Here is a 27,473-nt window from a genome sequence, read left to right on the forward strand (position 1 = left end):
TCATCCCAGTGGGTGCAGCCTTTTTAGAAAAGAAAAGCCTCCTTTGCAAAGCGGATCAAACCCCGGAAGGATTCGGAGCGGGGGGTGGGGTTGGGCGCATCGTGGGTGGTGCTTCCCAAATTTAACTGCGCTTGTCACGTGTGCCTGGTGGAGCAGGATTGCTGGGCCGCAGCCCTTCTGACTCAGCAGCTCCGGGCCAGGGCTGCTGCGGGATGGGTGGCCGCTCTCTGAGTAGCTCTGGTGGCGCAGGGGGCACCCTCTGATGGCCTGTTTGCTCGGGAGGCGTCTGTGATGGTGGCAGCAGCACAGCCCCGTCCGTGTTCACCAACCCTGGTGTTTTCCCACCGCTGGCCAAGAAGAGGGCTTGTGGGAAACTGGAGTTGTTTCTTGCATTCTTTTGCCTGTAGGGTCCTTGCTGCCCTGAAGGGACAGGACAGAGAAAACCTTAGTTGACCCTTCAAGGATTCCGCTGGGGCAAAGAAGAAAGTGCGGGAGGTGGGAAGTTCATTTTCAAAGGATGTTTGTCTGACTGAGGAGAACATTCCAGACCTCAATCTCTGTGCCTAACCTCATTTTAACATGACCGGCTCTGGCAACTCCTTCTCTGGTAGCTGAATATAGGCCCCAGAATAGATTTCTGGATAGACCTGCTTTTTCAAGGGTCAGACACATTTCTTAGAGCCAGGTTATGAGCCATCAGGGTTTTGAAGCTTAAGGGACAATTCCTACCGGTTAGGACAAACCAAAGAAAACAAAAGCTGTCATAGAAGGGACAGGTGGCACAGCCAGGCACTGGGGTAAAAGCGAGGACAGAAGTATCACAAGCAGTTGACAAAGTCTCCGAGCCGTTGCCTGTTCCATGCAAGATACTAGCAAAGCCTCGATGAGCAGAACGCAGCCCCTGCTCGCAGTGTGGTGGGGACGGCCACGGGGACAGACCACGACAGTGGGCACTGCGACGGCGAGAATGCTGTGAGCAGAGCGGAGTGCCGTTGAAAGCACTGTGGGTGTGGTGTCAGCATTACGTCCGGAAGGAGGAATCTGCGTTTGCCAGGGGAGAAGCGAGAGGCCTGGGGGAGGCAGGGCATCTTGGGATGAGGACACTTGATGGCAAAGATGAGAAAGGGTGGCGTGTGGTGTGTTTGAGGGAGGAAGATGGTTTCTAGGGGGTTGAGGAGTGGCTGGCGGGGAGCCTTGCTGGAGAGATGGGCAGGGACTGGTCTCGGCCACACAAGCACTGTGGTCTCAGGTTGCACTGTTCAGCACAATCAGCTGGAGCTGTTACCAGCCGGATCCTACTTCACCTCCAGAGACGCTGCTTCAGTGGGTCTCAGCTGAGTCCTGTGCCTCTGAGTTTTTTTAAGGCTCCAGGGGCTTCTAACGTGCAACTGGGGCTGAGAACCATGGCTAAGATGCAAAAGGGGGGCAGTGGAGAACACTCAGGGGTGTTGAAACCTTGGAGTGACACTTGTAGTGAGGCTTGTATTTTGGAAACATCAGTCTGGTGACAGCATAGAGAATAGGGGGAGGCATGGAGGGCAGTTTTGGGGAAAGAGTGGAGATTCACAGACAAGTTAAGGGTTATTGCAATAGGCAATAGGTACTGACTTCCTTGGCCTGAGGCAGAAATTGTGGGAAAGGGAAGAAGAGCATAGATTAAATAATATTTCGGAGGAAGGATTAACGGGATTTGAGGGGGGTGGGTGGTAAAGGGAGGGGAGGGGTCCTTTCATGGCAGAGTTTAGAGCTGGTTGTTCTTGGCAATAGCTTCCTCTGGGAAAAGGGTCCCAACTTTCATGTTTGTCACATGATGTCAAGAGTTCTACTTTTGGGAGTTCCCTGGTGGTCCCGTGTTTAGGCCTCTGCGCTTTCACTGCTGAGGGCTTGGGTTCAATCCCTGGTTGATCCCCCCCTTAAGCCCTGCGGCCAAAAAAAAAAAAAAAAAAAAGGAATTCTACTTTTTAACTTGGAATTCTCAGGGATTCAAGGATCCTTAAAGCTAGGAAATGCTGAAGGGAGAAAGAAAAAAAAAATGACCCAAGGAACTGTGATCAAAGGGATGACGTGAAAGAAAAGGACCAGGTGTGGTGCGTGAAGAGAGACAGGCTGTGGATAGAATGGAGTGTCAATAGGGGTACAGCATGGCAGTGGAAAAACAATTATAAATAATGAAATGCTCTCGGCGAAACGTAGTCACTTACTGGAGGAAGTCTTCCGCTAAAAGAATTTCCAAGTCGTTCCCTTAAGCCCTTCCCCAGGGCGGTGGAGAGGATCGGGGAAGGTGTTTCTGTCAGTAAAGAGCGCGGATCAATCAATAACGTTTGAGGGCAGCCTCCCAGCGCAGCGGGGCGCGCTGTACGCGGCCGGGCCAGCAGATGGCAGTGTGGTCCTGCCGGGAGCCTCTAGCCTCAGCGCCACTTTCCTCTCCTCCAGACAGGGAAGTTCTGGGGGTCTTCACGTTCCTTCCTTCCTGGGTAGAATGACCTGGAGAGTCAGCCTGTGGGGTACGACTCAGTATCCAGCCAGTGCTTGGTGGTTGCGCAGGCAGTGCTGCTGCACAAAACAGGTAACCGGGAAACACTTTGAAGAGGCTGCCTCGTCAGACGGGGACTCTGTCCCGCGACCTGGTCCACTGGGCTGGTGGTCCGGCAAGGGGAGGGGGGGGCACCCCTGGAAGGGGTTTTAGGCAGTTCCTAAAGTGCAAATGAATCCACTTCCAAAGTCCTTCTGTTGGTTGGATGTTGCTACGGGGGAAATGGGTTGAGTTCCGACGCCAATGGTATAGAAAGAAGTTAGGTTCTCAGGTTAGCCCAGAAAAGCCTGTTCATTCTATAATGCGGATAAATTGCCGTGCACTTATAATGACAGAAATAGAGAACAAAGGTATTGTAGTATTGCAATTTAAGTAAAAGAACGGTGGGATGAAACCAGTTCTTTATTTTGGCAAGTGAAGAAAATTAGGTTTGATTAGAGAAGGATAGGAGGCAGATACAGCTGTCTGTGTTCTCGGCTGGTCTCAGCCTATCAATACCCAATGTTTTGGTTGGACTGGCCCTTGAGTTCTTATTATAATTGTAAGATACCCTTCAGCAATAGCCGTCAGGAACCTTTGAAAAATAAAGGTTTATTACTTGCAAGACCTGGAAATTACACCGCACACAGGAGGCCACATTGTGAGGTTGTGTGTGGGAGGGAGAGAGAGAGAAAATGAGCTCAAGAGAGAGAGAGCACGCCTAGGGTTCTCCTTTTATTGGAGTCTGCAGCGGGGGCCTAGGATTTCGAGGGCTCACTCTTCACTGGTGAATTTAAAACATAGGAGCGGGAATTTCAAGTGCAGGAAGAGCAGAAAAAAAATCAAGGGGCCCAAATGGTTCGTTATTGAAATCGACCAGGATCTCTAAAACAAAGGAGCCGCAGTGTGGGAGGTGGCCTGGGTCCTTGTCCAGCTGTGTGGCTGGCAGTGTGTTTATCCTGCACAGTGGCCTTTGAAGTGGGTGCCTCTTTGAAATGGACGCCTCTGCAATCAAAGCTGAAGTCAGGAACTGTCGGGGCTCATGCTACAGGGTGGAACATCTGAAGGAGACAGTTGGGTGTCTGAAGGCTTGTGGGCAGAGCCCGTCACGGTATTCTATAAGTTTCTGACCCAAAAGAGGTTCTCCTGCAAGTTAACAGTCTCTGAGGAGCCCAGATCAGCAGAGTGGCCTGGACCATGATGCCCTGTGTGCACAAGGGGCACTAGGACAGGAGTCTGAAGACTTTGGTCTTCAGGGTTCCAGGTGTGCGTGAGTTGCTTACCTTTCTGGGCCTCACTTTCTTCCTTTCTAAAATGGGGATGACGTCAGTCCTTGATTTACTCACTGCGTCAGTTGCTGCAAGAGTCAAATGAGGTATTGAAAGTGCCCATAATTATGAGGTAGAAGCACTCTGGAATGGTAAGATAGAGGCCTTGCATCTTTAGTCTCCATAACTTCACTCAGAGCTTTTGGATTTTTTTTTTTCCTTGATAGGGGTGTATCCCTAGCTAGCTCTAAGGTATATTTGCTATGAATAACCACCAATAGGATTATTATGGCTCACAGAAGAAAGAGAAAGGGCAGAGTGAGAAAGAAAGGTTTGTAAAGGTAAAGGAGAAGCTTTACATTTCGAAAGGGGTTTCCTTGGGGATGATATGAATTGAGGTGTTAGCAGTAAAAGACGAACAGATGAAGCATGGGGGTACACAAACCTTCCACGGCAGCATTTCCCAGACGGTGTTCCTTGGAACCCTTGCTCCTCCAGAGGTGCTAAAAGAAGATGTTACGTGGTAAAATAAGCTTGGGAAAGCTGAGTTCAGCAGAGTTACACCATTTCCTTATTCCAGTACCCATTAGAACCTTTAATGTGATACCTGCATTGCACATTCCAAGGAGGAGTGGGAAAGTCATGGTACACAGTGCTTTACAAACTTATTTGACGATGGAATGCTTTTGGTTTCTGAATATCTAGGTAATATCAATATTTGTCAAGGTATGGTTCAGAGACCACTGTCATTTACCTAGAGTTCTTGTTAGAAGAGCAGCTTGTTTGGTCTCGTCCAAGATGTAATAAATCCAGCAGAAGGGCAGAGAGGGACTGGGTCTCTGCACTTGTGAGAAACACCCAGTGATTCTCTTTCTTTTTTTCCCCTAATCAATGCATTTTTTTAGCATATAGTATGCACCAGGCTCCACGCTAGGAACTGGAGATACAGCGCTGAATAAGACAGTTACAATTCTGGCCTCATAATGGCTAATTCTAATGCAGGTGAGAATGGGCTAGAGTGCTGGGAACACAGGAACATGGTTACCATACAGTCTGATCTTGTTGTGACGGAAAACTTGTGTAGTTAGGGAAGCTTTCCTAGGCAGTGATGTAAAATCTGGAATACTTCACCAGAAATATGTTTTAACAGCAACTAAGACTTAGGGTTATGAAAATCCCTTATCTAGCAAATGAGCGTGGCATCGTTGACCCTGACAGGTTTGTGACTATCACATAAAACCCAGTGAGTCTTTAGCACATTCAGTTTGAGGACCTGTGACGTAGCTGGATTGATGTTCTAAGGCAAACACTGTTGTAAGGTGAAAAAGATGTTGACTCAAACTCTCTCCTGAGCTGGCGACCAGGAGGCGCTGTCACCCTAGGGTGGCTTGAGGTGAGGCGGGATAGCTACTTAAGAAGTTCACCTGTCACATACTGTAAATTGGGAGCCCTTAATTCAAAGAGTATTAATAATACTGTGGAGAGTGCAGTGTGTGGTGAAATTAAGGAACGTATTACATCAATGGGAGTAGAAGATGTACATTATTTTCAGTCCCTATCTCATTTGGCCTGTCTGCACCATCTGACTCTACAGACTCTGGCTTTCTTCTTGAAAGTTTCTTCTCCTTTGACTTCGAGGACACAACTCTCTCATGATCTTCCTTCTGTCCTTAATAATAATGAACATTTACTGAGCACTTATAGTAAGCCAGGCCCTGTGCTAAATGCTTGTATGCATTATCTCATTTAATCCTCTCATCCCTGTGAGATAGGTACTGTCATTAATTCTGCATGGAGATTAAGTCCTGGGCCTAAATTACACAACAGAGGGAGTTGGAGTTAGCCTCAGAGTCTGGACAACCCCAGTCCTAGCCTCCCACACTTACAGTGGTCCTAACCAGGCTGCACTTTCAGGTTGTATGCAGATGCAAATGGTGCCCTCCTTTCCCAGTTGCCTCCTCTGCAGCTCTCTTCTGGGGGACAGCTTCTGAATGACCCCCCCCCCCCCCCCGTCTCCCCACAGCCTGCCCTAACTCCAGCTTTGAAACTTCCCTCTTAGGAAGCAGTGACCATACCGTACTATAATGGTCTCTTTGCTTGTCTGTTCCCACAGCCAGGCTGTGAGCCCCTCCAGATGACTTTATATTGCTGCCACCTGATGTGCTTGGCACATACTAGAATCAAAAATGTTAAAGGGGGGGGCTTCCCTGGTGGCGCAGTGGTTGGGAGTCTGCCTGTTAGTGCAGGGGACACGGGTTCGAGCCCTGGTCTGGGAAGATCCCGCATGCTGTGGAGCGACTGGGCCCGTGAGCCACAACTACTGAGCCTGCGCGTCTGGAGCCTGTGCTCCGCAACAAGAGAGGCCACGATAGTGAGAGGCCCACGCACCGTGATGAAGAGTGGCCCCTGCTTGCCGCAACTAGAGAAAGCCCTCGCACAGAAACGAAGACCCAACACAGCCAAAAATAAAATAAATAAATAAAATTAAAAAAAAATGTTAAAGGGGGGACTCTCCTGGTTGTGCAGTGGTTAAGAATCTGCCTGCCAGTGCAGGGGACATGGGTTCGATCCCTGGTCCGGGAAGATCCCACATGCCACGGAGCAACGAAGCCCGTGTGCCACAACTACTGAGCCCATGAGCCACAACTACTGAGCCCACAAGCCACAACTACTGACGCCCGTGTGCCTAGAGCCTGTGCTCTGCAACAAGAGAATCCACTGCAATGAGAAGCCTGCGCACCACAGCGAAGAGAAGCCCCTGCTCTCTGCAACTAGAGAAAGCCCACACGCAGCAGTGAAGATCCAACGCAGCCAAAAATAAATAAATAAATTTATAAAAAAAAATGTTAATGGAATAAATAGCCTCAAGAGGGAGTTAGATACCTGCACGCATGGCTGTTCCTGAATGAAGTATCACAGGTATTTGAAAACGTCCCTTTGAACCTATGGCAGAGACTGCAAGCTGTGTTAAAGGGACTCTTCAATCTTGTAATCCTGTGACTTTGAATCTGGGAATAATACTAAGGGCAAAGGGCAAGAGGTCAGTGCAGAGTGTTCCGGTGAGTTGAGAATGCTCATAGCGTTGTCCAGATTTACATTCACACCCCCAAGGTCAGGGCTGAGCCTGGGCAGGTGGAGCTGATGGCATTGAGCTCTGGCATCCGCTCAGGCGTGCAGCAGCTGCCTCTCCCCCAGATGCTGTCTGGGCAACGTTCCTTCCTCTAGGGTGGAAAGTTTTAGAAGTGCTGGAGGAAGGATCAGAGAGCTGAGTGAAGGGTCTGTGTCTTCAGTTTGTCATGGGATGTGTGGTGATGGGGAAGGGAGCCCAGGGATCAAGTACAGCTACAGGAATAATCAGCCTGCCTCGGAAGAGATGAGGCTCGGGGCTGCCTAGGTGCTTGAAGTGCAGTAAACATGGTGCTTTGCCAGCGTGTTTGACCCCTCCCCCCACAGGCTTCTCGGCCCGTGTTCTCCAGGATGGTAGCCACCAACCGTGTGTGGTTGTTGAGCAAGTGAAATGTGGCTGGTGTAACTCAGCTACTGGACCTTTAACTTTATTTAATTTTAATTAATTTAACTAGCCATATATGGCTAATGGTACCATATTGGACAGGGTAGGAAGATTTCCATCATTCCTAGTTCAGTTGGACAGCACTGCTCTAGATAGTTTCTGCTTTAATGCCAGCTTAGCATCATCAAGGGAGGAATCAGGAGCATCTAACTCATTACATTTCTTAACCAGTGCAAAGCTATGGCCGACTTGAAAAAGATACACATTTATACATCCATACACGTGTGTGTCTGTCTGTCTCTGTTTCTATATCTTCCACCTGCTCTCCTCTATTTATCTATCTGTCTCCCTTGCAGCTACTATAGAAGCTTTCGGTCTCTCCCCTCTCCAGCACCATATTTAACTCAGCAGTCTGTTTTTACTTAGTCTTTGCTATTTTCCCCTTTGACCTCATTGATGGGAACGTTCTCTAAGTGTTGCCAAGGAACGTCAGTGTGTTTTTCTGCAACTGGCACCTCTGAGGGTGCCTAGTCTTCGAGGTGTCTGCTCTGCAGGTAGCGGTGCGAGAGTTCATCCCTGGTCCTTGGACCTCTGACTCTGCCGGGGAAGGCAGTGCCTGGGGATGGCTGGGCGTCTGGTGTCCCAGAGGAAGTCACAGCATCCATCATTCTGAGTGATGTCTGGGAGACGGTAATCTCCAATGTCAAGAAAATAACTATCTAATTCCATAAGTGAGGAGACCAGGCATGGCTTTTCATTTTCAAAGTATTTTATTTAAATAAGTTCTTCTCTTGGTGTGTTTGAATTTTCCAGAAAAAAAAAAATACTGACAAATACTATACAACTTGGACCATTTATATTCTTCCTGAAGAGGTAACTGCCCTTTTTTCTACATCTTCCCCTCCCCCCAAGAAACCCAAAGCGAATCCATTAAGCAGTGGGAGAAAGACCTCTTCTGACCATTCAGAAGTGCTGGGCCTGGGGGCTCCTCCCCCAGCCTGGGCTGGTTTAGGAGGCCTCTTCTTTACCATCCTTTTTGCCCTCTGTTAGCTTAACCTCCCCAAGATGGGCCAAGTAGGCCCCAGTCCTGAGGCACCCCTGGCTGCCAGTGGCTGTTCTGGGACAGAGGCTGGGAAGAAGGAGTAAAAATGGAAAGGGATAGAGGAATGGAGCTGGGGTGGTGCCCAGAGAGGAGGGGAATAAGAGAAGAAAACAGGGGAGAGAAAGATGAGAATGAAGTGGGAAGAAAAGGTAGTGGACTCCAATTATTGCTTTGAGCTCCTTTCACGCACCCACGTATTCAACAAAAATTGGCGGGCGTATAACACTCCGGGACTATTCTGGGTACTCCAGTGAAGGTTTTCGGGGAGGTTGGGTGGGAAAAAGATAAGCCTCTTTCAGGGTTTGGGTCTCCAAACCTGGGTACAGAAGCAACTGAGAAGTGTGTTTCTGGGTGTTTCATACCTGGACGTAGAGCAGGTCCATTCTGTGAGGAGACGGTGGGGCACTGCCCCTGGAGACAGAGGCCTTGTCATGGCAATGACGACTGACTGCTCTCTTAATTCAAACTAGCAGCCGGTTGTCAAGGCAACCATGGCACTTGTGCGGTCCCTGATCCCGGAGATCCTCTCTCCTAGATTATATCTGACACCAGTCTCGGCCATCAGCCTCCACGTCTCCCCCAAGTCATCCGTTTTAGGGGGGCTGACAGTTGGAGACTGAAAGAGCAACTCATCCTGCTGGGCAGTGGGGTATGGGGGGAGGCACATGCATGTTGTGTGGGGAGAAGACAAGTCATCCTGGGATGTGAAGGGGACAGCCAGCTACTCCACGACAAGTCTCCATATGACAAGGGGACAGAGCATCAGAGGGTGCTTCTTTCTCTGGTCAAAGAGGTTTATGTATGAGGAGCCTGAGTGCCCAGGGTCACTTAGGGTGAGAGGGTGAACATGACTGGTTTTAAAATATAAGCAGGCCTGAATTATGCTTCACAGGGTCACCTGTCAGAGACCTTGGTGCAGCAGTTGCTACCAGACACCTCCCATCCATAGGACTAGACCTGGACTTTACCTGGAGGGCAGTTGAGTACCAGCTAGCCCAAGTGAACAAATAGAGTACATTTTTCCATGAACACAGTCTTTCAGAATTTAGCTTTTGCTTCTATAAATATCATAGTTTAGCTACATTGTTAATTAAGTTGCAATTTCACCACCATTTAGAAGAGCTTCCGTGGGAAAATATTTCAAGAGAGCTACCCAGCAGATTTGCAAATGAACTTTTAGAGCCCAACCTGCTCCCAAGTTGGAAATTATCCATCTTTGTGATATGGTCACAATACAATCAAAATACCAACCAGTTCACCCTATGAGTGGATTAATTCGGCCCCCCAACCTCAGCCCGGTGGGAAGACACTCTCCTCAACTCACCGCGGACCTAGCTTACATGTCCTCATGGCTCTCAGGGCACACTTGTCAACCCGACCCTTGGTCCTGCATGCACCCTCCTCCTGCAGAATTCAATACGCAACTTCCATCTGTTGCAGCAATTAGTGGGCTCACTTAGAAGAGAAGGTCACTTGGGGGAATTGGGGAGGTGTTACAAGTTTACCCTTAACATCATCACATATCCGACAGCATCCACAGACAGTTGTGAGTACCGACTGTGTGCAAGGCACTTGCCTGAGCTTCAAGATAAATATTGATCAACCTCTGTATAGCTTCGTCCTACTTTCATTTAAACTCTGTAACTTCTGCATCCCATCTGCAACATACCATGCATTCATGACAACCTTATGAAATTGTTTCCAGTGTGCCTTCTGTGAGACTGTACCTGTGATTGTCTTAATTCCTTCCCTGCTGAAAACCTTTGGTTTCATAGGGGATCCCTAGCTCAGGGGTAGCACCCACTTCCCATCTGTGAAACATACATTGCACAGGTACACAACGGTAGTCCACTGAAGCGGATGGCGTACACCTGGTCTCCATAGCCTCCTAGTGGTCACTACCAGGAGCCGTTTGTCCTCGCTTGGAGAAGGGAGCCTTGCTGAGTGGTTCTGGGGGTAGCGTCTCAAAGAGAGGTCTTGGACTACATTAAACACCCATCAGTGGTGTTGAGGACCTTGTCATGATTTGCAAGACAATAGCTTTCGATGAATTTTGATCCATCACACTTTAAACTTTTCCTCCAGGTGAGAGGTCAGAAGCACAGGAACTTGGTGTGTCTGTATCAATATACAGGAACGGGGACTGTACCGGGTTGCTGGAATGTCCTAAAATGAAGATCTCCAGTAAAAGGCTATGTAGGGATGGGAACAGAAGAGCATACATCTCTAACCTGAGTGGTGTATGGCATTGACAGTGCGTAGGCCTCTTGTCCGGTTATGTAATTGTGCATGTGTGCCCGGGTCTGCCAGGCTTTCCTATGAGATGTTTTTCCAAGAGCAGATAATGTACTGCCTTGTACAAAGTAGACATTCAGTGACCATTTGATGAACAGTATATACTTGCCCAGGTACCTGTTGCCTGAATTTGTGTGTGTGTGTGTGTTTGTGTGTGTGGTGTGCATGTGTGCATTTGGGAGATATGTCAAGATGTATGGATACATGTTCCTTGTGCTTTTGCATATGGAATGTGCCGGAGGTGGGTGGAAGGCATGCCTGAGTCTGTAGTAAAGAGCATTGCTATTGGACACATAGATGCCGAGACAGCACCCAAGGCTTGTCCACGTGTTCCCCGGGAATGCCCTCCATGGGGCTACTCAGTCTGAGGTTTGCTCCTTGGTTGAGCAGCTCCTCTGTGGACGTGAGTGCATCACTTAAGGGATTTCTGCTCCCTGCCCTGTGTGTGGTTGGAAGGCAGCCGAGCCCCCAGGGGAGGACACTTCTGCCTCCTGTCTAACTAGACGGGCAGTGATGGCCTCTTTTCCATCTGGAGAAGCTTGGGCTGAGCGGAGATCCAGAGGTCTTCTTCAGCCTTCTTCTTTTTCTTCTTCTTCTTCCCCTTGTTTCGCTCTGGCTGTTGGCCACTTCTGCCTGCCCGGCTCCAGCAGCAGTGGCAACAGATGAAGAGGAGGGTGATGATCACCAGTAAGGGCAGCCCCAGCAGGATGCCTAGACAGATGCTGTTGAAGAGGCCCTCTTGGTGTTTGGCCGAGACGGTGTCCCAGATGGCTCTAAAGAAGGCGCTGATTTTCTCCATGGTGCTTGGCTAGATGGGACCAGAGGAGCCTCGCAGCTCACCAGCAAGGCCTGGGCGTGACAGGTTGCAGAATTGCCCACTTGTAACTTATTCCTCTACCAGCTTTGGGTTTGGGCATGCCACGGATAGCACCTAAAGAGAGAAAAACAGATAATTTAAGAGATACGCAGTGGGTATGGTCTGTAGTTTTTAATAACGTCCTTGATTTTAGGCTTAGGAAATGGGAGGAAATCAAAGGTTTCCAGAGTTCACTGAAACTGTATTGAGACTCTATAAACAAGATAAACACATGCATTTAGTCAATTAAGTATTAACTAATTCTTGCTATGTACAACTGTATGGGGCTTAGGATATAAAAAGGAATAGCATATCAGACCTGGCACATAGCAAGTGCTCTGCAATTGTCAGATAAATAAATCAATGTGTGTATTCACAGTGTTCTGGTTAAGGGGTTGTCTCCCTGGACCCTCTACAGGAGTAGTTCTCCACTGCAGCTCACCTGATAGATGTTGAACACATACTCCCCACAGGACAGCTCCATATCTGACCTTCTGTGAACTTGCCATTTTCAACACTAATTAAAGCTTAAGCACAAGATCGAATGTCCAAGTCTTGCTGGCTGTCATAGGGGACTTAGATCTCCCCAGGCTAGGAGGTCGTCAGTCCTCATCCTGCCTCACTCCTGCCTTCCTTGCTGTCCCTTCATGCTCTCTTCCCTGCTCTGTGTCTCCCCCCTCCTTATACCTGACTCCTGTGCCTGGCAAGGACTCATCGTGCTTTGGGTGGGAAACCAGTTCTCTCTGTTTCTACCTTCCTCTCCCTCATTACCCTTGTCTCTGCTTTCTGTCCCCCAGCCAAAGATTCCCAAGTCTCCTTCCCTGCCTGTTCCCTTTCTTTGCAGTGGAAAGAGTTTTGCACGCTGATCAGTGATGGTGCTTGGAAACAGGGATGGGGTCCCTGGATGTCCCTCTACTCCTATTCTGAGCTCAGCTTACAGCCGGGACTGTTCTGGTTGCTGGTCCAGAGTGGCCCCTCTTCCTGTGGCACCTTCTCCAACTCTCTACATATATCTCAGGCCTCAGCTCTCAAGTATAAGGCCTTAGAGGCGCCTTCAGTTCTGGAATCCACAGGTTCTCGGGTCTAAACAAGACTTGGAGGACAGGGATAATTCAAAGAAATTGAAGAGACCTCTTGGCATAAGACATTGCTCAGGAAAATAAAAAAGACATTGCCCAGGCTGCAGACCTTATAAATCATCCTGACCAGCTCTCTCACTTAAAGATGCAGAATCTGAGGCCCATAGTGTTGAGGAGACATGTTTGAGGACACACAGAGCAGTGATGAACACCCAGAGCTCTGAACAATGGGTCCAGCACTCTCCTGAGGCTGCTGGGTGAGCAGAAAAACTAAGGACGATGACTTTATATTTGTATTTTATTTGATACTTTTCTAAATCACCTTCATGTGAATGATCTTTTAAGTGAGCAATGGGATGGTGCATTGTGAATGGAGGGAAGCACTGGGGGACCTGGGTCCGGAATCATTTTGAAGTCTGGGCTTCATTGGATTGTCCTGTGCTGGAGCATAAATGTGTGTGTTACACACCTGGGTGGTGTGTTACACGTGGTGTCCCAGGGGTTGTCCTTGGGGGTCTAATTCCTTGGATAACACACTCTATAAGTGTCCTATGTACCCAGTGCCCACGTGTCCATCCAGGCACACCCAGGATCTCCATCCTGGTCTGTAGGCATGCGGACCTATCCCCTCATAACATTATTTATACAGTTTATGCAATTGTATAAATTGGTACCTGTGCCATTTGGTCCATGGAGCCTGACATCATGCTGTAAGCTGGCACTTATTATATGCCAGGCACTGTTCTAGGCACTTTGCACCTATCGACTCATTTAGTCTTCATCACAACCTTATGAAAGAGGTACAGTTATTCCCCCCATCCTACAGCTGAAGAGACGGAGGCACAGGTCACACAGTGAGGGAGTGGCAGAGCTGGCCTTATGGATTCTGGGAGGTTTGGCTCCCGATCCCCAAGGGGTGAGCCGTTCACAGGTGTTGCTCTGGGCCTCCTATTCTTTCGTGTGGAATTAACCCATTTTTGGCAAGTAGCCCAGAATTTATAGAATCTTACAATCCTTTGCTATCCCTCAGGTTGACTGAAACATTTATCCCCGTCTGTTGCAGAAGAAGACTACAAAGAGATTTATTTCCCATTGTCAGACACCTCACAAATGCATGAAGATACATACAGTAAAAATCCAGTCCCGCCCAAGGGGAGGTTTATAGAAAGCATATGGCACCTGAACTTAAATTCAACGTGCAACAAGGAAGAGCATCCTGAGAAGTTATGTCTCCTTGCTGGAGGCTTTGCCTGAGCCCCTCTGAGTGTCTGGGAACATCTCACGCCATGGACCTACCCACACGCCAGCAAACACACAGGCTCTTTATAGAGGAAAACCACCCTTGGTCTCCCCATAGCCCCTCAGCGGGGCCACTTCGCTGCTTGCTCCTTCTCACACCACTTGCCTCTCCTCTGGGTTCTCCTTCTCCCTTTGCTGTAACCTTTGCTTTGACCTCAGCCTTGTATGGCCCAGTATTCTTTGGCCCATCCAGAGGGATTTTTCTGCTCTGTTGTTAGGTGTTTTTCTCTAACCTGACCCTACACATACACTTTTGGGGACCAGATGCTCCTTGCACTGCATTTCTGTGATTCAATTAGACAGCAGCAAACAACACTTGCTGACAAACTTTACTGTGCCAGGGGTCGTGCTGGTCTCTGTGGGGAGCATATGTGAATCAGAGCCCACTCTTGGGTTCAGCCAGGGAGAGAGAAGAAGGGCATCAAGCCCTTGGAGAATATTAGGGCAGTTTCGTAAAAGTAGAGCCACTTGAGAATAGAGCATCTTGAGAGATGAGTAGGATCTTGACAGAAAAACGTGTGAAAAGGATGTTCAAAGATTCCAGACGGTGAAAGTTCTAGAACATCAGCAGGAGAACGAGGGGCCTTCTGGTGAGCCTCGAGCTCAGGGTGGGAGAGGGAAGGACTGTAGGCTGTGGCCAAGGTAGAGAGGGCCTTCATAGGGTGTGTTTATTTGGGGGGCTTTATAACAGGAGGATGTTGTGATCAGAGCTGCCCTTCAGGAAAAGAGAACAGGATCTGAAAACCTCTGGTAGGTGTTTTAAGAGAAGATGTTTCATCCATTTAGCAAACATTTATTGAGCACCTAATATGTGCCACACACTGTGTTAGGTATTGAGGATTCAGGAATGAACGACAAAGATAAGGTTTCTGGTATCATGGAGCCTTGTACATTCCAGGGATCTTATTATCATTAAGGGATCTTGCCAAAAGGCAAATAGAAGAAGCAAATTCCAACTGAGGATGCTTAATTGGATGAATTAAAAGCATGCATTTGAATTATGTCTTTATTTCAATGTTCTAGGCCCTCCCACCCATCCCAACCTTTGTCTCAAACTCATCCATCCCATGGCATCTAAAATAGCCTGTGAATAAACAGATTTCTTTTCAAGCTAAAGCTAAGTCAGTAATTCACTTCTGGATTCCTAAAGGTACTTATTTGAGTCTACTCTCCATACAGCCAAAGAGAGTATTCATTAACGGTTGGAAATCCTGTCTGGGGAAAATTCAATTAAAAGGTATTCTTTATATTTTTTAATCTAAGAATTCTCTTCTAGGCCCCCCACGTTACTTGCTGAGCTCTGCTCATCTATAGTGTTTCATTAGTATTGATGAGCTTTGCATTATTAGCATTTCCAGGAAACAATCAAATATCTCCTTGGTGGTATGAATTAAAAGTTAGAGCTTCTATGAACGTTTTTGCAAAAGGAGCCCCACTTTGAGCCTTAGAAATGCTCTCGGGAGACCCCATCCTTTGGTTAGCTCTCAAGTATCACTGAGAGCTGACACTGTTTGAAAAACAATTCATCTATTCTTGTAAAACCAACAATAGGTGCTAACCAACCTTGATTGTGGTTGTGGGGGTGGTTATGAGGAGGGAGAAGAGGGGAAAAGGTCCTTTCAGTTTTCTTGAAAGTGAGCAGTATTCATCTCTATATCCTTCGTAGTATCTAGCTGGGAGAGAGTCATTCATCCATTCTTTCTTCCCACAAGCCGTCTATCTGCCTGCATGTGAGGTGTTGATGGAGAACAGAGATCCTGGAGCCAGAAGACCTGGGTTTGCGCCCTGGCTCAACTCTTGTGACCTTGGCCGGTTACCGAACTTCAGCTACAAAGTGAAGCTAATAAGCTTCCCTTGTAATGAGGTTGTGAAGATTAAGAGCTCAATATGTTTAATGCATTTCGCAAACTGTAAAATACTATAAAACATAATCTGTAAAATAGCGAGTGATCTCCCCATAACAGCGGACTAATTCTAGCCTTGAGCTTTTCTTCCCCATCCCTCACCTGTAGCCCAGTCTTCATGGCCAGGGAACCATGGACCCCGCCCCCCCCACCCCATTCAAATGAAAAGGGCTTCACAGGTGACCTCCCCACTTAGAACTGGTCTGCAGTTCTGTGGCTGTAATTCTAGACTCCGGCATCCAGCAACAGGAATGGAAAAGGGTCGCTTGGGGAACATCTGATGGTGTCTGGAGGACTGTTGAGCTCATAAAATGAGACCTGGGGAGAGCACCTAGCCCTCTGCAGGCCCCAGCTTCCCTCCAGGCTTTGGAACCCCTGGAAGTGTACTGGGATGGCTCCTGCCACAGGGATGTCTGATCCATCCCTGAGAGCCAAGAGCTGCTCCAGAGTTGTGTCTAGGGCTGGCCCTCAGACTGCTGTTGCTTCTGGAGCTCCCCAAGAAGGGGGAAGGGCATTCTCCTTTGCACTGGCCTCTTGTAATTTCTGTCTATTAGGTGAAATAATACGTGTGAAGCTGAAGAATAGTGTCTGCTGGATAGCAGATGCTTTCTAGAAATGTTAATGTTAAGGATCACGATGGCACCCGATTGAAATCCCTGAAACCTTCTCCAGAGTGATTTCCAAATGGTTTAAATCTTTGGGCTTCTTGTAGGGGGTGGGGTGAAGCAGGAGGGTCAGGTTTCTCTCAGAGCCTTAGAAGATTCCTCTGCTGCAGCTGCAGACTCCTGGGTATGTGTGGGGGGCCACCTCATAATTGTAACTTGGGGGCAAAGACCTTCCCTTGGGCCTTTCCTCAAATGTTCCATTGAGCCGGTACCCTGTGTTGTGGTCATCACTGTGCTTGCTTTATCTCCTCACCCAAAGATCTCAGGTGATGGCAGGATGGCCTTCTGGCCAGGGAAGGGAGTCACCAAGCATGTCACCAAGGGATTAAAGCATGCAGGTTCCCGAGTCACACTCCTGGAGACCCTGATTCAGTAGGTCTAGGGTACGCCCAGGAATTTATGTTTATAATAAACAACCCAAGTGTTTCTGGACAATTATCAGGTCCAAAAACTGCTGAATGAGGAGGTTGAGCTGATGACCCTTTTCTGTAAGCTGAGAAGCCATGTGCTGAGTGAGAGGATGGATGGATCATGGGCGAGGAGAGTGGGAAAGAGGTTTATTTTCATACACAGCAGCACCAGGGCCTGCTGCAGGGAGCCTCCTTGAGTGTTACTTCTTGCTCTTGTGTAGTCAGGGCATCTGGGCCAGAGCTACTCTCGTGGAGGTCACAGTTCAATGCAATAAACATTCACGGAACACCCACTCTGTGTCTGGCCCTGTGCATTCAGATCCTGAGCTCCTCCTTGTCTCGTAAGGAGCAGAGACAAAGATAGCAGAAGCACAGTGTGATCAAGGGTCCTGTGGTCAAACTCTGTGTAAAGGGCATGGGAGCGGCGCAGGGGAAGGAGTAAGCAAGCTGGCCTGGAGGGGATTAAAAGGTGAAAAGGAAATGACAATCAGGACAGAGTCTGCTCAGTCATTCCTTCAGGGACTACTTATGCGGCACCTAGTACACGCTGGGAACTGTGTTGGGTCCTGGGTATCCAGGAGCAGGCAGACTCAATCCTTGTCCCTTTTTTGCTCAAAGTCTGGTGTGGGAAGCAAACACTCATCAAAGAACCCTGCAGACCGGTGTGTGAGTATATAGTTGCTCTGAAGGAGAAGCCCGGCATGCTGTGAAAGTGAGCGATACCCATCAGGGAAGCCAGGGCAGGCTCTGGGTGGGGATGGCTTCACTAAGATCTGAATGACAAAAACAGCAAACATGTGGTCAGGGTGTCTGAAAACTCTTGAGGACATAGACTAAACTTATCTAAAGCTCTTTCAAGTAATATGCGTGGTGTGTTTTCTTTCAGCTCTCCAATACCTTTTCAGATGAAGTGCCTCTAAATTTAAAGCAATGAGTTCAATTGTTAATACATGATAAACTGTCCCCCCACCGCGAAGTCTGGAAACACAGGAAATAATGTGTTCATTGTATTTTTTTTCAGATCAACATGGACCTGTTGCTTCTCCTGCAAAGGACCTGAAAGGATGGTGTGGCTGGACGCAGCAGCAGTGAGTGGGGGTGACAGTGGGGTGACGTGAAGCCCTCGAGGCAGGTGGCCCTACACCTTCAGGGCCTGCTAAGCCATGTCCATGGCTGGTGTGTACTGTAAGGGCCATGGGATTTCAAGCAAGGAGGGGACAGAATAGATCTGAGTTTCGTAAAGAACACTGTCGCTGGGGTGAGAGAGAACAGACTGGCCAGGGCAGGAGCGGGAGGAGACGACTGCGGTTGTTCAGGGAAAATGGCACCGGGACGAGGGTGAGGGTGGTGGCGTTGGGTGGGATAAGCGCCTGACTTGGGTGTTCTCCAGCGGATGCGGTGAGAGAACTGTGAGGCGGAGGGACATGAGGACTGTCTCTGGGCTGTGCTCTGCTCTTCTTCTTCTAGCCCTAGTCTCCTCTCTGGTCTCCAACTCTGGTATATTCCTAAAATAGAAATCCCATCCAACAGGCTCTACCTGACTCTCGCCATCTCTCCTGAGGGTTTAAAACCTCTTTTTCAGCCCCAGGCCTCTCCACCCTGCCTGCCCATACCTTGTCCCAGCTCCCAAAACCACCCTGCAGTCCTTGCAAAATCCCTGTGGTTACAATATCACACACTTCGGAAACCAAGGCTCTCTGGCAGCTAGGGCACGGGTGGAACCTCAGTCAGCAGTTCTTAACTCTGCTGCTCTGGATATGTATTTTCTTGATGTTTCTCACCTTGCTAACCTGGCATGCTCAGATGCCCTCTAATAGATGTAAGTACCGTTTTGTACAAAAATTGTCAGATCACAGAAAATAATCTGCTAGTGGAATATTACGCTTATAACTTAAAACCTGGCTCAAGGCATGATGAAATAGATGTCTGTATTTCCCCCAATTTAATTAATTGCTTCAAGTAACTAGTCCAAATACAAAATTGGATCCTCTTTTTTTCCCCCCAGAGTATGCATACATGGTGTGGAACTAGATATTGAGTATTAGAAGAAAATAGATAGTATTTTCCCTCAGAATCAATGTTATAATTATGATTGCAATTTTGAACAAAAGCACAAATAGGTCATCAGTACAGAAACGATTAAGGTACCATGGTTATTAAAAATAATAAAATGATGCTTTGTCATGTAGACATTCTGAATTGGAATAATCCAGAGATGGGTCATCTGGTTGGGTTCCCTCACTTTATTGATAAGGAATCTGGGACCAAAAGAAGCTGTGACTTGCTGGAGGTCACACAGTTGACAACTGGTGGATTCAGGGCCAGAACCAATGTCTTCTGACTCCCAGCACCCCTCCTGCCAGGTTTCCCCTACAGAAGTCCGTACAGTTAACTATGGAGGCAGCACTAGGCAAGATGCCCACCACGTCCTCATCCTGGGCTCAGGCTAGTCTATGCCTCTCAGCCCCCTGACACCTCTGGAGCTGTGTGACTGAGTTCTGGCCAAAGGAACGTGGGCCTGGCTCCTGAACTCTCCTCCAAGGGCCTCCACGTTCTCTCTCTGCTTGCTCACTGGCTGGCCAGATGCAAAGGGCCCAGGGGAGGACTCCAGGGCCCCTGGGACAGCAGAGGTGGAAGATGTTCCTGAATGAGTGCTAGCAGAGCACCTCGCTGACCACAGTGAACAGTGGAACGAATGAGAAAGAAACCTTTGTTGGGGGAAGCCACTGAGATTTAAGGATTATTCGCTACAGCAATTAGCCCATCCTACCTCACACAAGTGACAAAAAGCTAACGTTGGCAATGATTATAACAAATATGTGATACATTTAACAGCTCTTCTGTGGTGCAGCTTTGACCCAAGAGGGGTTTAGCTAAGTGCTTCAGAGTGCCGGTTCCGGGACCGAATGTCCTGGGTTCGAATCCTGATGCTGCTACTCACTAAGTCTATCACGCTGGGCAGGTTACTTAACCCAGGGGCTCACTTTCCTCATGCGTAAAATGGAGCTGATAATAGTAGGCTGTTGTGGAAACTAAATGAGTCAGTAGATGTAGAGCCTCTTGGAGCCACACCTGGCCGTAGATGTGTGCCCTTATTATTTGACCCCAAAGGAATAGGCTGGCCAAAGAAACACCCTCGACTTCTTAGCTAATGGTGATTTTGTTTGCCTTTTTAGAATTTGGGATGGTTCTGGAGTCATGACTGATTCTTTAGGTCTCCTTTAAAAGGCATTTTTTTTCTCCTTTCTCTATAGTTTTCCTGTAGTAAGGAGACTCTTACTACACTCATCATTCTTTTGCAAAGCAACCATTTCAGAATTAAAACATGTACAGGCATCACTCAGAAGCAGCACTGTGAGGGTGTGGATACAGCCCCGTGGATCTCATATCACTGGGCAGAGCGGGACATGAGCCTCCATCCTTCCCCCACACCAAACTGTCTTTTTGTTCCTTCCCTCTCTCCCTTCTTTCCTTCTGCCAGTGCATTTAATGAGCTCCTAGTATGTGTCAGTTCCTTCCCAGGCACTGCATACGTAGTCATGAATGATGCAGATATGGTAAAGCTACTTACTTTCCGCAGGGAGAAGGCATATAGTAAACAGGTGCACAAACAAAGAAGCCAAGATATGCTGTTGGTGCTATAAAGCAAACAGTCGGCATGGCCTCTGAGGAGGTGACTTTGAACTGAGGTTGGAGGGATGACAAGGGTCCAGTTGTGCGCAGGTGGCAGGAACAGCAGGGCGAAGGCCCGGAGTGGGAAAGAGCTTGGCATGGTCTAGGAGAGAGCTGGAGCCCGAGAGCGCCGAAGGTGAAGCAGGGCTCAAGCCAGGCAGCTGTGGTGGCATGAGTATAGAGGGCAGAGGGTGGAGAAGCAGAGAAAGCATCCCGAGGAGCACAGGCACCCTCCTCTTCACCCTCGTTGTTATCGCATTTGTCCAAGCCCTCAGACTGGTCTCTAGTTTTCCTTCCTTCAGTTCATCTTCTAAAATCCACATGGGGTCATGCTCCCCCTGCTCAGCCTGTCTTTGGCCCTTCGTCACTTGCACGATCATCGCAACTCCTTAGCAAGGGGGACAAATCGCTTGTGAGCTGTTGGCCTCTGCTCTCACCCTAGCCTCGTCTCCCACCACCACCCTTATTGCCACATTTCTTCAGATTCTCCCGAGCTTCCTGCTCTCTCACACTGCCATTCTTTGGCACGTGCTGTTCCACCTGCCTGGAATGTCTTCTCACCTCTTCCCTTTGGTCCGTTCACAGGGAAACTCCTTGTCCTTCCAGCCTCCTCTGGGAGGTCTTCTGTGACTGTCAGTCCTCTGCCTACAGACCTCCCCGAATCCATTTCTTTCTCTTCTGAGCTCTCATGGAGCCAATAACCTACCATCACAGCCCTTGTTGACTACATTGTAATTATTTGTTTTCTTTGAAAAAATAAAAGAATACAGAAAAGCACAAAGAATCATATATATGTATATATATATATATATATGATATATTTATATGTTATAATCCTAACCCCTATCTCAAAATATGACCTTATTTGGACACAGCATTTTTGCAGATGTAATTAGTTAAGATGAGGTCATACTGGAGTAAAGTGGGTCCATAATCCAATATGGCTGGTTTCCTTATGAAAAGGGGAAATCTGGACATAGAGGTAGACTTGCACAGAGGGAAGACAATGAAGGGGCATTTAGAGAAGATGGCCGTTGACAAGCCAAGGAGAGCGGCCTGGAACAGATCCTTCCTTCACAGCTTTCAGAAGGAAAGCTGTTGGTTCAGAAGGAACCAACCCTGCCAACACCTTGATTTCAGATTTCTAGCCTCCAGAGCTGTGAGGCAATACATTTCTGTTGTTTAAGCCACCCAGCCTGCAGTACGTTGTCACGGTAGCCGCAGGAGACTCATGTACCCCTCTTGCTTGACACCACTCCCACCCCTCAGCTGGTCTCATCCCTTCTATCTCCAGAATATATCCCGCATACCACTTCTGTCCGTTTCATGGCTAGGTCACCATCACCCCTCACCTGGATTACTGCACAGCTTCCTAACCAGTCTCTCTGGTTCTACTCTTCCCTCTTTATAGCCTCTTCTCCCCACACGAGCACCCCCCCTTCCCCACCCCCACGGCTTCCCAATGCCTGGAAAGTATTGAATAAAAATACCCCACAAGTGCTTCCATCAGCTGGCTCTGCCTCCATGTCTAATCTCATCCTGTAACCCCTTCTCCCTCGCTGTGCCCTGGACACACCTACTTGAGCTGTCCACCCCTCAGGACCTTGCTTGTCCCTCTGGTACATTTTCTCTCGGATCTTGGCATGGCCGACTGCCTCCTAACATGCAGAGTTCCACACAAAGGCATTTCCACTCACTTGTAACCACAGATGTTACCTCAACACGAAGCCTTTCTCGACCAAGTCATCTAAGAAGCCCAGCCCCCATCAACCTCTAGGACACCATCCTGTCTTATGGCCTTGGTAGTTCTTCCCACTCTAAAATTTCGGAGTCACACGTGATGCTCTTGTCACTGTAGTGTATGCATTTATGGACTGTCTTCCTGCTCTGGAAAATAAGTTCAGTGAGAACTGGGCCCTTGCCTGTCTTATTCTGTGTAGATGCTCAGAGTTGGGAATGTCCCTGAACGAACGAATGAAGTCATTCTGGTTAACCCAAGGGTCCTAAAAGAAAAGAGATCTTGAAAAAAAAATGTAAATTAGTCAACCGAGGTCACTGGGGAGAGAGCAGGGGCAATGAAAGGCATAGAAAAGAGGCCATCAGTCACATCTGTGGCCAGACTTTGATGACAATTATCCACCATTTAGCCCACCATCCAGACGGATCTTCCAGCCAAGTAACTCATTTAAGGAAGAAATAATGATCAAGAAACTCCCGTATCACTGAAAGCAGAAGAGAGTGGGGAGTGTGCTTTATCAGCTCCTAAATAATCATCTACCTTCCTTTTGCTCAGTTACAGAGAGCTCATTGTGGCTGGGACTTTCTGATAACAAGGGATCCTTTCCTAATTACTATATGCTCTATTTCAGGTTCAGCGGAAAGAAAATTAAAAAGCTCCATTTCACTCCAGGTTCAATTGAGTCAATCTTTCAATCAATCAAGTATTAATTAAGCTATGCTAGGAAATACAGAGGAGGAAAACGGCACCTTCTCTCTACTCAAAGATGATGTGAGGAAAATAATTAGAGAATAATTTAAGAACAATGAAAGGAATTTAAAAGGGTTTTCATCTGGGCTTTCTTTGACTTTCTGTTATGGATGGCCTAAAATCTCTAGCCACTTTATTCTCCTTTACTCTTTCTCCCGCCCTCTTCCCTCTCTCTTCTCCATTCTCTTCCCTAATTACATTGTCTCCAAAGGGTCCATGTCATAGACTCTGACAATAATTAGTCGCTTTCAGTCACTCTTAGGATTAAACACTAAAAATCGTGTCTCTCCGATACTCTGAAAATTCCAGCTGTGCTAAATGTGATCGAATGCAGTACCCCCAGCCTGTTAGCAAGTTACAGACTTCCTCATGTTTATGTCCCTAGATCATCATGATAACTTCCTGATTTTTCTCCTAAACCAGAAAACATGCACCAAGAATTTTGCCTCCTTGGGGATACGTGTATACATATAGCTGATTCACTTTGTTATAAAGCAGAAACTAACACACCATTGTAAAGCAATTGTACTCCATTAAAGATGTTAAAAAAAATGATATAGTAAGATGAAAAAAAAAACCCCATAAAGTTATCCCTCAAAAAAAAAAAAAAAAAAGAATTTTGCCTCCTTCACTAACACTGGCGTGGAGTCTGGGCAACATCCACTTAAGTACTTTGAGTTTAGTTTTCTCTTCTGTAAACAGAGATATGAGCACACTTCTCAGAGGGCGAGGTGTTTTTTCCACTGTGCTACATCATTTTATTCTTTCTCCCCAGAACAGTGCCTGGCAGAAAGTGGGCTGGCAATAAGTATTTGTTGAAAGGATGAATGAATGAATGAGTGTGTGAGTGAGTGAATGACGTGTGTAAAGATAATGTGTGTAAAGCGTGTAGGCTAAGTACACTTCACACAGTGGGGGCCTTAAAATTGCCTTGAAAACCATATAGCACCCTATTTGTTATTACACTACTCATATTGTGTGAAAGGCAAAAGCGTCCATTCATTACAGAATTCATAAGCAGAAACTGATCAACTTTTCTGTGAACCGGTGGGAGTGAGTCAGCCAATCCTAGGAATCAGGGCAGACCCATTTGCCTTTCCCCTGCTTTCTTGCTAATTTTATTTCCATTCATTCTCAGCTGCCGCCCCTCTTTCAGTCCTCGTGACTTCCAGGATCTAGTTTCTTAGGGATGCCTTGTTCTGTCCATCACTATCAACTTTCTCCTCTTCATTTCAGCTAGAATGCTCACTTGTTTTCCTTTGACTGGCCTCTTTTGACATAGATACCTCAGGAGGCCAAAGCCTCAAAAACAGAGGCTTGGCATAATGTCTTATCACCTTTCACAGGAACAGGGAATGATCTATTGAATCCAAAAGCCACCATTTGTTGTGTTCTTACTAAGTGCGCAACTCTGCATGTGTAATCAAGGCTTTACAGACATTGCCTCGTTCAGCAACTCAGGCGGTGGGTCTTTTAATCCCCATTATACAGATGAGGAAACCGAGCCTATCAGAGACTAAGTAATTTGCCCAAGGCCATAGAGCTACTAAAGTGCAAAACACCCTGCTGTAACTGCTGTACTCTAGAGCTGCCATTCTCCGGAAGGACGCTGAGGACTTATCTTTTCTAGGACGAAGGGGTATTCACCAATCATTCATCTGTCAAGCATTTGAAATCCTGCCATGTGTGCCACACCCTATGGATACACTCTTGATGGACTAAAACACCTTCTGTGACCTCAAGGAGCTCACATTTTAATAGGACCAAAAATACAAGAAGAGAAGGGCAATATGTCACGTATGACAGTGGGTGCTGGGGACCCAAAGGCATAAAACCCCTTAGAGTACTCACTGGCAGCCCAGGAGCTATATCCAACCCATAGGCACTTCTATTTTACTTTTTTTTTTTTTTCCTCCTCTGATTTCATATAAAATTCTCAATCTTTAGCGAGTCCTAAAATTTGGTCACACTAACCTCCCACATAGCTATAATCTGCTGGAGCTTTAGAAGGACCGATGTTCCCCCAACCTGTACCCCAGTCCCCACCCTGCCGGCTTCACCCAGTCCTGACACCTACCTGGTCCCTGGAGGCATATTAAGCCTGTAGCCCCTGGACCACACCCTCCCTCCGGAATAGGGACGACATTGCCTGTTCTTTGTGCTGTCATCCATGAAGGGGAGAACCACACAGGGGGCTTGAAAAAGAGATGAGGACAAAAGGCAAGCCTTACTTTCCAGTTGTCACCTCCAGTTGTATGGATTGATCCTGGTCTCTGGCTAATTAGACAAATAATAAGGATGTGGGATGTTTGCAAGAGGAATTAATACATATCATAATGTCCCAAGCAGAATGCAAAATGCTGGCGGAGGGGTGCAGTGGAAAGAATATTAAGAGGACCCAGTTCTAGTCCCGGTTCAGTTGTCCTCCAAGCCTCTGACCTTGGGCAAATCAGTTAAGCTTTCTGAGCCCTTTTCTCATCTGAGAAGTGAGGCTATTAGCCATCTCAGATATCTCTCAAGATTGTTGTGAAGAACAGACAAGACCTGTGAAAAAACATCGAGAAGGGAAAATTGCAATCTAAATGCAAGCAGTGGCATATTAGAGGATTGTGTTAAAGCTGAATTACAGCTAAAATTAGAACCCTGACTTCTCTTACCGATGCAGTCCTCTGCCCTAAACCTTCTCTTCCCTCTGACCCACTGCCACCATCCCCACCTCCACCCGCCTCAGGTCCTTTATGAATCATAGTCATTAAGGACTATGTTTTCAATTTGGAAAGTTCGCGGGCACATACTCTGACACCACTCAGGCTTGTGTTTGTCGTCTGTATATATCCAGTCTGACCACATCCTGGTATTAGTGCTAATAAAACCTGTAGCCATGGTTACAGTGACATACCTGGGTTATACTGTTCTTATTTTCACTCTTCGAAACTATTTGGTAAAAGATTTTGGAGCCAATTTTCGTGGGTGTGGTAAAGCACTGAGGCAAGTTTTATTTTTGGAAAGTGTGGGTTGAGGCTCTGAGGTCATCTTCAAGTTAGAAGCAGTTGGGGAGGGGTGGTGCCTTCTCTGGTCCCCAAATAAAGGGGACACTTTGTGGCTGACTCCAATAACTGATGTTTAAGTCTTCCAATGTCATATCTGCTTAGAAGGAAGGTGTGTTTTTTTAAAAAGCAAAAAGATGACCAAGCACCTGTGTGATTCAGGGTCTCCCACAGGTGGTAATTAAAAAATAGACTCAATTTAAAGGTGCATCATTCTCTTTAATATTAGAGAAGAGAATTGAGAACTTGGCAAACTTTGCAGTGATAACCGAATGACTGACTTACTTTCCTCGGTGGTGGCGGGGGAGAGGTTTATGGGCTGGAATAGTTGAAAACTAATGGGGTGGCAAAAATATACAATTATGCAACTCAAAAGCAATACAGATACGGTTTTATTTTCCTTTCCATTTCCTCCCTTCATTTAATGTTAACAAAAGCTCAGGGCAATTAAAAGCCGCAAGCTACCTTACTGCAATATTAAGGCTTAAAATGTAAAGGCCAAATCATGGAGTGAGCAGAAATATTCTCATTCCAATCATAACTCACCCCTGCGGAATGCACAGTGTGGAATATTTCAGGTTCATCAGACTTTGGGTCACAGGCTCCGTTCAGAGGGCGGGTAGTACAGAGTTGATGTTGCTGGAGAACGAACCTTCACTTTCTGTCTGTCTGCGTTTACATCTGTATCCCTAACGTTGCATGTAGATATTTTTTTTTTCACAGTTTTGATAAATAACTGTTGGTGAATGCAGAGGACATACATGAGTGTGCTAAAATATTTTATCGAGCCCCCACTCAGGCAAGAGCACCCCCTTTTTTGCCTCAGTACCCTATTTCTTTGATACAGATGATATTTGCTCAGTCTCATCAAATGCAGCTTTAGGTGCTTCTGTGCAAATAGACTGTTACCGCTAAGCCCCTGTTCTAGAGAAATTCTGCAACTGCCACTGGCTTCACCTCATCCCTGATGCCCTCAACTTGCCTGCCTTTGCCCCCAAATATCTTATCTTCCTCTCCACCCCTGAAATGACCTTCCCAAAGGAGGCTGCAGGTATTGCCCATGAGTGATTTGGGAGTATGGATGGAGGAAACTGCTGGGGACTGTGGGCTAGGGGAGTTCCTCATAGGTACCAAAGTGTACGCACACGCACACACACACACACACACACACACACACACTCACACACTTGCTCTTCCCTCAGCCCCACCCCCTCACTCCTCCCCATCCACCACCCCTGCTCCATTATTGCCCGGAGGCCTCAAAGCTTTATGGAAGACTCTCTGGAAAGCACATGGGGCCACTGGGAGGTGGGGGGATGGTGGGAAAGGCCAGGGAATTCTGATCTTGTCTCCCAGCTCTCTACC

At 47.4% G+C, this 27,473-nt stretch overlaps 1 protein-coding gene across 2 annotated transcripts in view; it reads right to left on the bottom strand.

Annotated features, from left to right (window-relative positions):
* Window positions 1-8,082: 8,082 nt before the first annotated feature.
* The window catches only part of KIAA0040 (KIAA0040 ortholog), a 35,082-nt gene continuing 15,691 nt past the window's right edge, over window positions 8,083-27,473 (bottom strand). The window contains exons 3-4 of one of the 2 annotated variants that reach the window (XM_028165703.2): window positions 26,655-26,844; window positions 8,083-11,619 (exon numbers count right to left, since the gene is read on the bottom strand). In XM_028165703.2, the coding sequence (XP_028021504.1) occupies window positions 11,188-11,487 (300 nt within the window). In that variant the 5' untranslated portion in view covers window positions 11,488-11,619; window positions 26,655-26,844 and the 3' untranslated portion in view covers window positions 8,083-11,187. The remainder of the gene's footprint in view (window positions 11,620-26,654; window positions 26,845-27,473) is intronic. The other variant, XM_028165702.2, reaches the window with a different exon arrangement.

The sequence above is a fragment of the Balaenoptera acutorostrata genome, chromosome 1, assembly GCF_949987535.1.
Source record: "Balaenoptera acutorostrata chromosome 1, mBalAcu1.1, whole genome shotgun sequence".
Taxonomy (NCBI): Eukaryota; Metazoa; Chordata; class Mammalia; order Artiodactyla; family Balaenopteridae; genus Balaenoptera; species Balaenoptera acutorostrata.